The sequence below is a fragment of the Artemia franciscana genome, chromosome 7 (genome assembly GCF_032884065.1).
Source record: "Artemia franciscana chromosome 7, ASM3288406v1, whole genome shotgun sequence".
Taxonomy (NCBI): domain Eukaryota; kingdom Metazoa; phylum Arthropoda; class Branchiopoda; order Anostraca; family Artemiidae; genus Artemia; species Artemia franciscana.
In genome coordinates this window covers 63055965-63073120 of record NC_088869.1, presented here as the reverse complement: position 1 = coordinate 63073120, position 17156 = coordinate 63055965, and the positions used below count along the sequence as shown (strand labels likewise).

At 33.6% G+C, this 17156-nt stretch overlaps 1 protein-coding gene across 1 annotated transcript in view; it reads left to right on the top strand.

Moving 5' to 3' along the window:
- LOC136029578 (baculoviral IAP repeat-containing protein 6-like) overlaps nt 1-17156 on the top strand; it is a gene marked incomplete in the record, with an annotated part of 362481 nt that overhangs the window by 94974 nt on the left and 250351 nt on the right. Inside the window, 4 exon segments of the mRNA XM_065708074.1 lie at nt 995-1206; nt 4813-5021; nt 6182-6360; nt 11415-11880. Coding sequence (XP_065564146.1) covers nt 995-1206; nt 4813-5021; nt 6182-6360; nt 11415-11880 — 1066 coding nt within the window.

The following is a 17156-nucleotide window of genomic DNA, read 5'->3' as shown; positions in this document are numbered from 1 at the left end:
TCCGCTAGTCTTATGAATTTACTAGTGACATGCTTAGCTTCTTTCTATGTGAATGATTACCCTGCTTATCCAGAGAATGCGAAGATTTTGCCATGGTAAAATTTCAGATGCTGAGGTCAATTGGGTTGTCGAAATTTTGGCAACAGAAACAGAGTGGACTTGGCGGTCTGTAGGATTATCTCCATCGGGGCAAAAAAGAGCTATTGCTTGGTTTCTCCATCTTGAGTCCCATTGAAAAGGACCTAATTTAAAAGAGCACAAAAAAGTGTAGTTTATTTTGAATCCAATTTTTATGAAATATCATGATTCTATGTTAACCTTCAGAAATTTCTTCAAAAATAGGCTATGGACTGAAGATGCTAAAGACTCTTTAGGGTTGCTCATAGAACGTGCTTAACCAAATGTTATCAGTACTACCTGTTGTCATTACTATTTATATTATTTCTGTATAATGAGGAGTGAAATGTGAATCATTTATAAAGTAGTAGCTTGTTGAGTGCCTTCACTGGCATACTCATAGTAACTTCGCTGTGACTTCCTAAAATCCTTGATTAAAGAGGTAGAAGCATATTCTTATTGAGCAAGTCATTTCCAAAGAGAAATCAGTGGTTCAATTTAACTAATAACTTTCATGCATTCTGGTTATATGCTTTGACATTTTTAGTTTGTCATTTTTTTTTCTTGGTTTGAGTTCTATTGCATTTTTCTTATGCGAGTATGCCAAATTGGGTTTAATTGAGTAAACCAAATTGAATAATTTTGATTGTTCATAAATTACAATTTTAAAAGCATTTATATTCATTACAACTGCACATTCTTGATTAGAGGATGTATTGAATTAACAACGCTTCTTATCGTCTTCCTTGCGCTGCTGGGTTCCAATTCTGGGTCTTGTATTACTAGGCTGCGATCAAACCTACTGCGCCACCTATATATAAAGCTTGTATAGTGTTCATTTTTACTTTTTCAAAAAACTATTTTAACTAATTTTCAGCTGACGGAAGAGCCATCTGTGTTACCTGAAGATCTCCTAGAGTCTCTAATGGATGTGATTGCTGTAAATAGTCCTCCTTATCTACAGATCTATTGTGGAACGCTGATAGTTCATTCAGCTGGAAAGGAGGTTTGGTTTGGTCAGTTTGTGCGAAAATGTATGAAAAGATATTTTTCAAGCAAAATTCAAGCGCAGCTGATTCCTCAAGAAAGGTTTTTAATTTGTATTTCACTCTTTAAAGAACAAATAATTCAGGAACACAGGCGATTGTGAAATGTATATTTTAATTAATACTTTTATTCAGATAAGTCATAGAACAAAGGAATAAAAATGCAGTTGGAAAACACCCCAACAAAAAAGAAGAAATATTTATAACATAGAGTTTACCCATGAGGGCGTGGGCTAAAAGGTTTCCGTAATAAAATTTAAGAACTTTTCTTTTTATAACTCACGACTTTTTTTTGGACGAAAAAAAGAAAACAGGAAAAAAAAGGCAGTATACTTGCCATTTTAAAATGTGTCTTTAGTTTAAATTGAATTCAAGCCAATTAAACCCCCTTCCAAAGAAAATTTTGGTTTCTCAGCCACCCATCTCTTCTCTGCCTAAATTTCTGGGTACACTCCTGTGTGTAAGAAACGAAAGAAAGAAAATAGCTTTTGTGGTAAAAATAAACAAAAACAAAAAAAAAGAATACTATGGTTAAAACACTACTGGAGTCATAACTAAGCCTCATTGAGGTTATGACATGAAGGCACAATAAGAAAAAGTGGAAAGTGAAAAAGTGGGAAAAAGCTAAATCAGGCTTTAAAAAACTACTTCTAAGTATATTTAAGCAGTAAATAGTTATAATTGTTAATAGACTGGTAATATAGTTGGTGAAATATTGCTTATCGGACTAGGAAATTCTGGCTCTTTGATTAAGAAACTGTATTCATATTCTAAAGCAGAATTTAAGAAAGGATTCGCGATATGTTCAGCTATTCGGAGGAACAAAGCACTCAACAATTTTGATCTAACTGCAAGAATCGTAATTAGTTAGGATATCACCCCTTTCCTGGTGCACAGTTAAAAAAATTGGTTTTTCTGTGTGGAAGTTTTAAGAGGATGTGTGCTTGGAAAAATGGATGTCAATTGTCAAGGATGCAAAAAAAGTTACATGTTGAACACGGCTGAAATGACTGCTACTCTAGTACTTTATTGTCAGTTCTGTGGCTTGTCAAGCTGCTGCTTAAGACCGAGCATTACCATTACAACCTTAAAAACTGAAAAATGAATTACACAAATGAATTGTAATCATTATGACATCAGTAAAAATCGTGAATAAGAAAAGAAAAAAAGGAAGTTGAACATCAATTTTGTTGCTGTTGCCAGGGTTTCAGAGTTTATTGATCTAAGCAAGATTTTAAAATATCCGAAATAATGTAGATACTAGAGCTTGAGAAATTGTTGTCCTTTACTAGCTAGTTACTTACAGTTGGTTACCACGAACCGTTTAATAACTATATGCAAAGTAGATAGATTTGCCTACTCTAGTCCTGTCAAAAATATGTGTGGCCCAGTTACTTGTGTACCATTCGGGGTACATATATATCGGTAATTGTAGGTTTTTTTGTGACAAATTATGTTCTTGTATGGCTTTGAAAATATGATATTGGTGGAAATTATAAATTAGACTTCCATTTAAGTCAACGGTGCAAATTTTGGTGAATTTGGTACATTTCATCCTTTAAGACGGTACCAAAAAGATTGTTTGTCTGACAACTCTGCTTGAATAATTTCTTAGACCACACTGCTTTTCCATTTACAAAAAATTGATTGAAGAAAAAACGGGTTTAATTTCTATAAAGCAGTGAACAAAAATAAAATATATAAACTACACTTTAACTAAAAAAATAAAATAAAAATACTCCGAATATTTCGGCCCAACGTCCGGGAGCCTTTCTCAGCGGAAAAAAAAATTACAAACCGACAATTTAAGGCTTTTTTTAAGACATCATAAATAAAATGCCACGACAAATAAAACGCCACAAAACATATAAACACTAAAATAAATAAGAAACAAACTCACATTATAAAACAAAACTCCTTCACTGACGGTAATAACTTTAGAATAAAACTAAAGCAATTGTATATAATGAAACTTTCCTCTGCCACACCGAATGTGGCAGAGGAAAGTTTCATTATATACAATTGCTTTAGTTTTATTCTAAAGTTATTACCGTCAGTGAAGGAGTTTTGTTTTATAATATTCCCATTTATACACCGAATGTGGCAGAGGAAAGTTTCATTATATTACAATTGCTTTAGTTTTATTCTAAAGTTATTACCGTCAGTGAAGGAGTTTTGTTTTATAATATTCCCATTTATACACCGAATGTGGCAGAGGAAAGTTTCATTATATACAATTGCTTTAGTTTTATTCTAAAGTTATTACCGTCAGTGAAGGAGTTTTGTTTTATAATATTCCCATTTATACACCGAATGTGGCAGAGGAAAGTTTCATTATATACAATTGCTTTTGTTTTATTCTAAAGTTATTACCGTCAGTGAAGGAGTTTTGTTTTATAATGTGAGTTTGTTTCTTATTTATTTTAGTGTTTATATGTTTTGTGGCGTTTTATTTGTCGTGGCATTTTATTTATGATGTCTTAAAAAAAGCCTTAAATTGTCGGTTTGTAATTTTTTTTTTCCGCTGAGAAAGGCTCCCGGACGTTGGGCCGAAATATTCGGAGTATTTTTATTTTGTTTTTTTAGTTAAAGTGTAGTTTATATATTTTATTTTTGTTCACTGCTTTATAGAAATTAAACCCGTTTTTTCTTCAATCAATTTTTTGACAACTCTGATTCGTATTTACACCTTTCCGCGTGTAGTTCATAATAAAACTTTGATTTGATAATTTAAGTCAGTTATAATAACACTAATGTACTTGGAATCAGTGTGAAAATAAAAGCAGTTTCAGATGTTTAAATAAAATAGAATTAAAGTTCATAATTTTTTTTGAAAAATTAGAAACTTTAGAGCCTCTTGCAGAGAAACTTTACTAATTATAAAGCATTTAAATTTTGAGAACTTCTCCAAATCAGTTCATATGCTAATCTTTTTCTAAGGATGAATTTTATGATTGTTTATGTCTGATATGCTAGAATTATTGGAATTTCTCTTGACTGAAACAGCCGGGCTGACTATTTATGGTATCAACCCAAGTTTAACTTGGAGCAGTTTTGAAGAAGATATTGGGTTTCAAAGTGTGAGCCACGCATTGAGACTCGGCACAAACAGAGCTCGCTGTCGTCAGGGCTCCTGCAAATACCTGCACTCTGACTCATCTCTTTCTTGGCTGCGGCGGCTTCTTTGTAGAGAATAAATACCTGATATTATATTTTATTTATTTTTTACTATTTGTTTACATTTTGTTTAAACAAATATTTTTGGTTACATTATGTTTTTTATATTATATTTTATTTTTGTTTTATTTTCTGTTAATAATTTATTTGTGAATATTAATTGAAAAAAATATGTTTGTCCTGCTCCATGAGTTTTATTCTGGCCACATAATATATATATATATATATATATATATATATATATATATATATATATATATATATATATATATATATATATATATATATATATATATATATATATATATATATATATATATATATATATATATATATATATATATATATATATATATATATATATATATATATATATATATTATGTATATATATATGCATAATATGTTTGTTTTTATATTTCAAATAAATATTAAAAAGGTTTGCTCATTTATTAAAAAAAGGTGTCTTTTAGGGTTTTTGTGGCATTAAAGTTTATGGCAGATAAATGTGTTGATGCTGGCATTGGTGCCAATATAGTGGATGCCCTCCTTTTTGAGATCACAGAGCAGTTGCAGCCATTGAGTTCTGAGAGTTCCACCCAAATTGACGACGGACTTGTTGATTGGATGTTTCTTCTTGTTTCTCAGTGCCTTGATAAAATGGAAACTCGAAATCAAAAAGGTTTGTTTTCTATTCATAAGTGTGATTCCCTACCCAAAACTGTATTGCAATGTTCTGAAATTTTTATCTCAATCTGTAAATTCACATATAAACTAATTATAGTTGCCACTGCTACTACTACCAAACTTGACAAGTCACTCCAGTAACAAGTTGTCTTTAATTAGCAAAGCTGTACACACTCCTCCTCCACCTTACTTTCTGTTCAAGGCCTCTTTTTTACTCCCTCTCATGGGCTCCTTACCACATTATAATCCGTTCTTTTAAGAGCTTGCTATGTTGATAGCTAGCTTTTCTTCGGCTCAAGAAAGAGCCCTTTAACTACCTTTTGACTATGCCTCTGGAAAACACCTTCTTCTATTTTGAGAAGCGTCCCTGTTTCAGGGCTATACCTGACTTCTGTCATTACCCTAATATTTGGTGTTTTAATTTTAGGATACTATCTTCTTATCCATTCAAACTGTTCAGCTGTGAAAAACCAACCTGCTAAAATTACATTTAGGGCAAAAGACACTTTGTCATGATATGTATTTGTCAAATTCAAATCACTGAGTGGTTGTAAATGAAATGGATCCAGTGGCTAAGTATATTCGAAATAAGAATTCGACGGCAGGGTTGTCTCTTGCGATGAAATTCACCTTTGTTCATATGAAGTATCTAGTCCATTTTTTCTCATTATCAGTTAATTATTTGGATTCTGTATTCTTTATTCCAAATCAATAGCACTTTTACCAAAATCCTCCCAATTTTGCAAAAATTGTCTAAAAACAGCCAATTTTGATTTATTTTTAACAGAATGCCATATTTACCCCTATTTTAAACAAATCTGTTTTAACATAATTATTTGTCAAAATGCAATGCTTGTTCAAGATCTTGTATTTAATGAATAATAAATAGGCAGAGTAAAATTTGTTAATTCAGCATATGTGTCGGATACAAACCGGATCATTTGCTTACAAATTGTTTTGCTGAAACTAGTTGCCATCCATAGCGTCAATACTAGTACTTGAAGAATTTTGGTATCCTTTTCGACTTTTTTTTCCTTCTTTTTTATTTACATTCAATATTTTTTTTTATTACATATGTTTTATTTATCATTTTACTATTATTTATTGCTTATTATACTACGTGATTATACTATATCATAATCCTTTCTATTTTAGTTCAAAGTTTGGGTCGTTGGAGCTTCTTTGGTACAAATCCATTGAATAAGACAGTGCACGAGCCGTGCAAGAAGCTTAAAAGGGGTCGTGGTTATTCAAAACTGAAAAATTTAATGAGCAAACTGTCTTTGCCGTCCATGATGCCATCTATGTTTACTGTGAAGCTCTCTGTTCCTCAAGTAAGATTTGCTCAGGCATTTTTCTTTACCAAATCGGTGGAGTTTGTTTTATTGTGGTATTACTTTTACACTGTTCCATCTAAATGTACTAGATAAGATTGTCATTGACGATAATCCAAACAACTCCATTTCTTCTGGTAACGCCTCCAATATTGACCCCACTAAACATATACTAGTTGAGATAGTTAAAATCAGGAAGCATATGCGTCAAAAAATCACCTTTCACTGAGATACTGCAAGAAATTATCTAAGCCCCATTTATAATGAACATCTATTATATTTTTTTTCACAAAACTATCTTTCACAACCTAATTGGATCCCTGTTAAAACTAACCCTGGTAAGCAATTAGTGTTAAAACAAAGGCTTGCATAAAATGAATTCTCAGTTAAAATCTAAATGGTCAATGCAATAGCGATTTTTATTCAGTTGGTGTTTCATCGCTGCTTAGAAAGGCCCGTTTTTATCTCAGTGTTTGCTTTTAATATCTGTCTTTTTGTTTTTCCTGTGTACTTTTACCTATTTAATAGTTCTGTGCTGAGGACAGTTGAGTAGAGGTATCGAATGAGATGCTTGCATTACATTCTCTTTTTATCATTGGTTGGGATTAGCTTCGTTTTAGTTTTTGTCAAATATTGCATTATATTTTAATATTATTTTATGTTTATTTGCTTATTATCTTGCAGAAGGTAATAAATATGGCAATTTCCTTTTAAATGAGCCCTTAAATATTGCTGTTTGACGTTTCAGTGTCTCAACTAGTTGCAACAAGAAAAAAAAGGATAAAATAAAAGACACATCACCGTATCCCATGCGAAAAAGGGATTTTCATTGTTGCTCAAGATGGGAGACCGTAACTCCTAAATGGAGTTTTTGGACATAGAGATTCCAATGGTGCAGTTTTTATTTCAATCTGACGCCATGTTTGCGGGGTTTCCAGCTGTCTTTCTAAATTTCCATAAGTTTCTGTCAGTAATAAACTGTTAGCGTTAAAATTAATTGAAATAACAGTTATCATTCTCGAATCAGCTTACCTCAGTTACCCTCACTTGACGTTTTTTTATTCAAGACGTGTTTTTAAATTCTTTGTTACTGTGAGCTAGAGTTCATTCTTTACTACGATGCAATGGATCCTGCAGCTTTGATATAAATCGAGTGATATAAATCGAAATCAAAATAGAGAAAAGGTACGGAAACATTGTTTTGAGCGATATAGAAACGTCATAATTTGGCGAAGTTTTCGCAAATTGAATAGCTTTACGAGAATCAATATGAAAAACCGATTGACAATTAGAATTCATTTATACTTTTCAAAGCGTGGTAAGTTTGGCCTTCAGTCAAAACTGTGGAGCCTCTCATGTAAAATTTTGAAACTGCACATACAAATTTCTCGGATCGGACATTCGATTTCCATTTTGTGTTTTTCAAACTTCGTTACATTGTAATGAATGTGAAAAAACTAATACATTGTAATACAGTTTTGATTATTGTCCCATCATTTAAGCCTCTCAAACTCAAAGTTCATGACACGATCTTGTATGTTTGTAGCACAAAATGAAAATCATCTTCATTGTGTCCTTCTAAATAGTAGATCTAACATAACCAAGAAGGAATTTCCTGTTCGTTTGTTACTTTATTCTCCATTTTCACTCTTTAGGTGGTTCAAGGAGGGTTTTACAATCTTAGAATAACTTAAAATAATAACTTAGAATAACTTAACAATCTTAGATAATGATCTATGTTTTTATTATTCAGAGATACGTATTACCATTCTTCTTGTGTTTCCAATACAATTATACAGTTTTTCGATTTTTTTTTGTATTTCCACGTTGTTTTAACTCCTCGAAATCATAAATTAACTCCTTATCATCTTGCATGTTTGTAATATGAAGTAAAGCTTTGCCTTTATAATTTTGACATCAGTTTAAAGAGGATCTACTTACAGATACTTTGCGTTGCTCCTTATGCCTTTATTCCTTAATATACTTTTACTCCTTAAAGTCTTAATAATTTTTGATTTGTTAAAGCTAAAAAAATGAAAACATTTAAAATATATTTTGTTTCAGTAAAATTCAAATTATGTTATGGTCTTCAGAATGGCCCTACGCATGTTAATTTCTGCTTGTTTTGAGTTTGACTTGGTTATTTATTGTAATTTTGTGTTCCTTTGAGTTTTATTTATAAGGATTTGTCGTAGTTTTACGTTTGGAAGATTATGCAAAAGGCTTTTTAAATTAATACTTTTAGCATCAATAGTAACACTCCTGTATGTCCTATGATATTGAATTGATCCTGCTAGTTTTCGGTTGCCAATAACATAATCAATCTTGTTTGGTTGTCTCACCATCAAGTGAGTACCATTTTAACTCATTGGCCGTTTTATGCCCAAATACTGTATTGTTTTTCCCCAGATTGTTATATCTAAAAATTGCAGCAGTCCGTTACTATTTTTATATTGATCATGTTGACATCTTTGGCGATGAAAAATTGCTCAGCACTCTAAGGATTGAACGGTTCAGGTAAACCAACTGGTTTTGAGTGAATGTATTGGGACTTTTTGGTTTCTCTTTTTCTTCCATCTTCCTTCCTTCTTTCCTTCCATATTTATTCCCTTCCTTCTTTTTATGGCACTTGGTATTTATCAAGTGACATATAGCGATCGCAGTTTCTGTCAGTCTGTCGGTCCCGCTTTTACTAGTTTGGGCACTTCAAGAGAAGCTAGGACGATGAAAGTTGGCAGTTTTATAAGGTACCATACGATATTCAATTAGAAATAATCTCTTCCTCGGTTCGACTCTCTGGGGGGGGGGGGCGAACGAATAAGATAGTTTTGGAAAATTTTATTTGCCGATAAAATAAGTGATTGTTCTTCTTAAGTATGGCTTGTGGTCTAGGGTTATGATTCTCGCTTAGGGTGCGAGAGGTCTCAGGTCTGAATCCCAGACCATCCCAATTTTTACATGAAGAAGATCCGAAACTAGATACGGGATTAATATAACGATCACTGAAAGTTGATAGGCGTATCAGGGACCCGACCAGGTTAAATTATAAATAGTCGCTTCCCCGATTTGACAATCTGGGGGGAGAATGGAAAGACGGTTAACTTGGAAATATTAGAAAAAATGAGATATTTTTAACTTACGAACAGATTATCGGATCTTAACGAATTTCGATATTTAGAAGGACCTCGTGTCTCAGAGCTCTTATTTTAAATCCCGACCCGATCCGGTGACATCGGGGGCAGTAGGAGGGGGAAACCGGAAATCTTGGAAAACGCTTAGAGTGGAGAGATTGTAATGAAACTTGATGGGAAGAAGCTCTTGGCTCTATAAACTTCGTCATAGGCGAGAAAAAGAATAGGAACAATTTATAACATATAAAAGCAATAATTCATAAAAGAAGAATTGTAATATGATAAAGTTTATCAGAGAAACGAGAAAGATCCTCCAGAGCCATTTCCACACAATGGACATCGAAATAGACGTTTCAGTAATGTAATTGACGAACTTTATATATCAAAAACTTAAAAATAAGTTTTGTATACGATACATGGAATATGTACAGATATTATCTCATCTTTTCTTAAAAGGCTACCTTTAAGTGTAATCAGCCTCTTGGCCACTTGATTAATGGTGCGTTGAACTAAACTGTGATGGAACGTTCATGGATATATCTCAATAAAATCTTTGATGTAACTTCTCTGAGCATTTGACTCCTTCAACGTTTGACGCCATAATCTTAATGGTTCACTGTTTGACGATCTGGTCAGTGATTTTCTAGGAAACCATATACGAAACAGACAAAACTCTTCTTAAAACCCATCGTGTATTAGAAAAAAATCACTTTAAGGCTGTAGCCAAGTATTTCCTACAAAATAAATTGGGCGGTGAAGAGGCTTTGACTAATCACTAATAGGCTACCTGTAAGTTTTCGGTACAACTTGTTTTTTAACACGTTATAATTCAAAAATATCTTCTCTTTTTTTTCCAAAACAGACAAATTGGTGATCACAAAGTATCTACTTTATTTACTTGGTTAATGAGAGCATGTTCTCGATGGAATTCGAGGCTGCGATTTTACTTCGGTTGTTTGGACTTCAATCGGTGTCTTTGCACCATGGCAAGATCTGTTGTAAGAAGGAATCTGAAACACAGTTGTACTTCAAATTAAAATCATTGTTATTATTAATTTCTTTTTATTAATGCTACACAGAGGAGTGTCTTCAACTCGCTCTTTAAGTTTTGTGTAGGTACTAGTGGTTGGTCTGTTTTCGTTTTTTTTTTTTTTCAATAAGGAGTTAGCTCATTATTCTGTTTTACACATCCAAAAATAAACATTAGTAATTCATCCGTCTGTTTTGCGCTAAGTGTAATAGGATAATGGTTTTCGGGAGTTCTTAAATAAAATTTAATAAAAGACCAAAAATTAAAAGAATTAAAATCAAATAACTCCTTGTCCGTTAGTATCTGTCGTTGGCAGTTCAATTTTGTTTGGATTTTATGCAAATCGCAGATATTGGCTAATAACCCACTTTATTGTTTGTTAGGTATCTGATTTTAATTCTTTTAATTTTATGTATTGAATTTATTAATTTTTTAGCATTGGCAAATTATTTTAATCTGTTCTTATTATTATACAGGGAACATTTTTGTCGCATTTGCATCAGCTCTTGATTTTAATTTTTGGTCTTTTATTGAATTTTATTTAACTTTTTAGGGTTTTTTTTCATTGTTTTTTTTGTACTTTCCGCACTTGTTTTTTGGTTTTTTAGTTTTTTCCTTGATCTTATTATTTTGTTCACGCTGAAGAAGAGAGGCGGTTGTTCTCTCGAAATATTCGCTTTTTGTGTTTTCTTCAGTATTTTCATTTGGCCTTTAAAAACCCCATTTTTGATCGTTTTCTTTCTTTATGTTATGGCAGGCCATTGTGGTTTAAGAAATTATCTTCATTATCATTATTCGTTTTCAACCCTTTTATCATTTTTGTCCAACTCTGTCGGTGTGATGTTAAATGGTTTTGCATTTCTTTTAATTATTAATATATCTTTTTCTTTCAGAATGAAAGTGGTGGTCCCAAAAAAATATCTAAGGTATGGAAGTCTCCGTATGCTGGGCAAGTAAAAACAAAACTTAAATCAAAATCAAAATTCAAACCTGTGAAAGAGCAACCGCCACCAAATAAAGCTGAAAAGCCAGACAAACCTTTAAACAAGGACATTGTCAAATCAGTCTCACGTGCTATTCTCAAATACCTCTTAGGTGCGAAATTGAGGTATGACTCCTCTTCGTCTATGTTGGCTCTCAAACTGTTGAGTCAGCTATTGAAAGTGGCCGGACTTGTTTGCTCGGTCGATCGAATATTGGATGTAGATGATGTTTTTGGTTTGATTAGTTTGGTTGTCGGTAAAAAGAAGACTGCTCCTGTTGTAAATGGAGCTGAAGGAGCAACTGGCTTTGTAGAGTCCAGTGCAGATGAATGGTACAGGCATGCTGTGACCTGCTTTTTTGAGGAATTACTAACAGGTAATTTTTATGACTAAACCATACATTGAAAACATGGTTCGTTAATTCAAGAAAACAATAGGACATCGAGTTTTTGTTAGATGTGCTTATTAATAGTTTCGAAACTTGTTACCAGAAATTCCAAGGCAAATAAGAAATACAAAATTCCAGTTTTGGACCCTCAGGAGAAGATTACATAATAGCAAAATTTTGAATGAGACACGCAGCATTGCTGGATGAGGCTGAGGCATTGGTTAACATTCCTTCTCTCCCCAACTCCGTCAAATCTACCACTTTAACCATTGACTTACTTGACTTAATGCTCCTGCCGAAATGCTTCCGGCGTCGAGAGTGATACTACATGGTGCCTCCATTTGGACCAGTTTAACTGAACATAAAGGAGGGCATCATCCCTCCTCCTACCGAAAACAAAAATTTTCCAAGGGCCCTCTATGAAAATTTATTTTATTAAATAAACTCAAACAAGTCTTTTCAACTGAACGTAAGGAGCAACATTGACACTTAAAATGAACAGAAATTAATCCGTACATGCGGTAAGGGGGGGGATTTCCTTGCTCGTTACACTAGAGTATTATTATTGCTTTAAAAAAGCGTCTTATTCCGATTCAACGACCCTTCTGTTTCAGCAGTCGTCTTTAAAGATTTGGGACAAAAAGTAAAACTTTGCCGTAAAGAGAGAGGGATTAAAGGAGGAGGAATCCCCTTATATACACAGTTTATTTCTGTTCGTTTAGATTTCAATGTTGCTCCTTACTTTGAGTTGCAAAAATTTTGTTTTCTTTATTTAATTTCTGATCGTTTTTAATTTCATGTCCAGGCCTAACCAAGATAAGATGTGAGCTAACTCACCCCTAATTTTTTGTTGTTAAATTCTCTGTATCAATAATTGTAAGTTGATTGGTAACGTTTTGTTTTTTTCAGTTTTTCTGCTTAAAAATTAAAATGCTGGATTAAAATTAAATTTTTAGACAAAATTCGAATGTTCTGTCAAAATTTCGGATGAACAGTAGTTTAGTTGAATGAGTTCTTAATACTATTTTCACTATAGAATTTTGGGTAGACGGAAAGGGGTATTATTGTTCATATGGATGGAAATTCTGCGTTTCTTTTGATCTTCTATGTGCCTGAAGCCATCGCGACTTCTAAAATAGGGTTCTCTAATGTTTAAATACATTGTGTATGTATGGTTAAATACATTTTCTGTATAAAAGATTAATAGATAAATAGAAAAAGATAAATATTAAAATCTCAAATCTCTGAACTCATAGCTCCAGGTTGCACTTGTCTCCTCCAGCCAAGAAATTTCCTGGCGAGGCTCATGATGCCCGCCTCACCATTTCGCCTCTGTGCTGTTAGACATGTGAATGTTATATTTTATGGTACATAATAAAAGAAAGTCGTAATGGGACGTGTACTATTTCAACAAATTAGTTCGTTAAATTGCTAATAGTGGAGAACTATGATTGAATATTTAAGTTCTGCATAAAAAAAAATTACAGAGAGACTTTACTACACCTTCTTATTGTCAGAAAATCATTACACATTGTAGAGAAGCATAGTATAAGTAAAATTTAAAATTGACGATTAAAAAAAAAAGTTTAACTACATATTAGCTAAACCGGCGGTAGTTAATTTTTTTTTCGGCATCCAAAAATCCTATATTTTGATTAAAAATGTTTTATGCGGTTGAATGGTCCGCAATTTTTTTTTTTTGAAGTAATAAAAGCTTTCTGTTTATTGCTTAGAAAAAGTTACTGTTTAAATTCTTTTCTAATAAGTATTGAAAGTTTTTTTTTTTATTCTTCTCATCTTGAAAGACTTTAAGAGAGTTTCTCTTTCAATTAAACATACCAATCAGATTGTATGTAGCAACGTCGCTTGGTTGTTTTAATTTTACGCAGCTTACCGTGTGTAGTCGGTGGAAAAGACCATAGGTTAACTTTTTTTGCATTAGCAGATTATTTTAATCTGTTCTTATTATTATACAGGGAACATGTTTGGTTGCATTTGCATCAGCTGTTGATATTCTTTGTCTTGTTTATTCTTTGGATATTTTGTTGTTTTTTTTTGGTTTTATTTTCTTGACTCTGGGCTCGTACATTCCCCTTCATCATTATTACATCATTATGCAGAGCACCTCTTTCCTGTTCCAAAGTTTGACTCCTACTATTAAAATGTTTAAATCTTCTTGTGGTCTGAAAAAAAAAAATCAGTTTTCTTGCTGTTTGAGTGTTTTTATGGCACTTGGTATTAACCAAGTGACATATAGCAATCGCAAATTTTGTCGGTCTGTCAGTCCCGGTTTTGCTACTTTAGGCACTTCCAGGTAAGCTAGGACGATGAAATTTGGCCGGCGTATCAGGGACCGGACCAGATTAAATTAGAAATAGTCGTTTCCCGGTTTGACCCTCTGGGGCGAATGGTTGATCAGGTCTTAATGAAATTTAATGTTTGAAAATATATCCTGTCTCAGAGCTGTTATTTTAAATCCCGACCGGATCTGGTGATATTGGGGGGGGGTTGGGAGGGGGAAACCTAAAATCTTGGAAAACACTTAGAGTCGAGGGATCGGGATGAAACTTGGTGGGGAAAAAAAGCACAAGTCCTAGATACATGATTGACATAACCGGAACGAATCCGCTCTCTTTGGTGTAGTTGGGGGGGGGGGGGTGAATTCTGAAAAATTAGAAAAAATGAAGTATTTTTAACTTACGAACAGATGATCGGATCTCAATGAAATTTGATATTTAGAAGGATATCGTATCTCAAAGCTCTTATTTTAAATCCCGACCGGATCTGGTGACATTGGGGGGAGTCTGGGGCGGGGGAACCTAAAATCATGGAAAACGCTTATATTGCAGGGAACGGGATGAAACACTGTAGGAAAAATAAGCAGAAGTCTTAGATACGCGATTTACATAATTGGAACGGATCCGCTCTATTGAGGGGGGGGAGGGGTAATTCTGAAAAATTAGAAAAAATGACGTGTTTTTAACTTACGAAGGAGTGATCGGATCTTCATGAAACTTCATATTTAGAAGGACCTCGTAACTCAGATCTCTTATTTTAAATTTCAACCGGATCCAGCGTAATTGGGGGGCAGTTGGGGGGACCGGAAATCTTAGAAAATACTTAAAGCGGTGAGATCCGGATGACACTGGATGGGAAGAATAAACACCTGTCTAAGATACGTGACTGACATAACCGGACCAGATATGCTCTCTTTGGTGGATTTTTTTTTAGGGGGGGGGGGGTAATTTTGAAAATTGAGGCATTCGTAACTTATGAAAGGGTGACCAGATCTTAATGAAATTTGATATTTAGAAGGATCTAGTGCTTTAAAGCTCTAATTTTAAATTCCGACCAGATCCTGTGACATTGGGGGGAGTTGGAGGGGAAACCGGAATTCTTGTAAAACGGGAAAATTGGGGTATTTTTATCTTACGAATAGGTGATCGGATCTTAATGAAATTTGATATTTAGAAGGAATTCATGTCTCAGAGCTCTTATTTCAAATCCTGACCAGATATTTGACATTGGGTGAGTTGGAGGGGGAAATCTTGGAAAACACTTGGAGTGGAGGAATCGGGATGAAACTTGGTGGATAGAATAAGCACATGTCCTTGATACGTGATTGACGGAACCGAACTGGATTCGCTCTCTTTGGGGGAGTTGTGGGGAAGGGTTCAGTGATTTGGCGAGTCAGGTGCTTCTGGGCGTGCTAGGACGATGAAAATCGGTAGGCGTGTCAGGGACCTGCACAAATTGACTTGATAAAGTTGTTTTCCCAGATTCGACCATCTGGGGGGCTAAAGGGAGAGGAAAAATTAGAAAAAATTAGGTATTTATAACTTACGAGTGGGTGATCGGATCTTAATGAATTTTGATATATAGAAGGACATCGTGACTCAGAGCTCTTATTTTAAATTCTGACCGGCATAAGCCTCTTATTTTCCTTTTAAATCAATCTATTGATTCATAGAATTTTGTTAGAGCTCATACCATATGATCTCTTGGCTCATAGCTCTTCTTGCCTCGTCACAAGTGCCATATGAGCTCATTTACTCATGGTCAAAGCTCAAATTTTCAGAAATTTCAAAATGTAATCCTTAACATCCCGAGGGTGTCAAAAGACAAAGAAAAATTATGCCCGTGGTGCCCGTCTTAGGTCCAATAATACCTGAAAACAGTTATTTTCTAAGGTTTCCTTTTTGCTGCTACTAGATTATGAAGTTCTTAGTGCGTCACAACTTTTTTTTTGTCAGTAATGCCAACCATTGAAAAAAAAAGAAAAAAGAAAGGGCAACTTTCGATGTTCAGGGACAACCACACCTTCAAAGGATAGAAAAATTTCTTCATAAGCCGTTTAGTGCCATATTTTTTAGCTTTTCTTTCTAATTTTTCACACACATTCCTTTTTTTTCTTTTTTCTTTTGTGGCTGCTACTACCAAAAACTGAATCACTGTATTTGGAGGTCTTGTTAATTAAAAATTGGAGATTCGATTTCCCCTACTTTCTTGAGATTTATAATATTGTTTAAGTTTCCACCTAACCAGTTCAAACAATCAGACTTTATTTTTTAAATTCTTAGCACTTTTAGAAATTAAACTGGGCTCGACATGGCTGATTTCAAAATTATATTTTATAGTTCAGTTGAATCAGAATTGCCTGAAAAGTTTTCTTAAAGATCTTGCCAATATTTTGCTATAAATGTAGTATTTATGGGGTTAAATAAGATTTGATAAGTTTTTTCCCAAGCATATCTTATGAATTGACGGAGTCAGTTCCGGAGTGACTCCTGGAACTTAGTAACACTTGTAACAATTTAGTAATTTGTCATGGTCAGACTACCGAAACTCTAGAAAACGGGATTTTCATACCAATAGATGCATCAAAAGAATCGGATTTTTATGCCGATTTCAAATACCCAAGTTCCATCAAGTTTAGTATTACCCATCAAAAGTTACGAGCCTGAGAAAATTTGTCTTATTATCGAAAAATGGGGAAACACCCTCTAAAAGTTATATAATCTTAATGAAAATCGCACCTTCAGGTTCAGTGTATCAGAGAACCCTACTTTAGAGGTTTCAAGCTCCTATAGGCAAAAAAGTTGTATTTTGTATTTTTTGCCAGAAGCAAGATCACGGATGCGTGTTTATTTGTTATTTGTTGTTTTATTTTGTGTGTGTTTTTTTTCTAGGGGTAATCGTATCGCCCCGGTGATCCTAAAATTTCATGAGAGGGCTCATTTGAACGGAAATTAAAACTTCTTTTG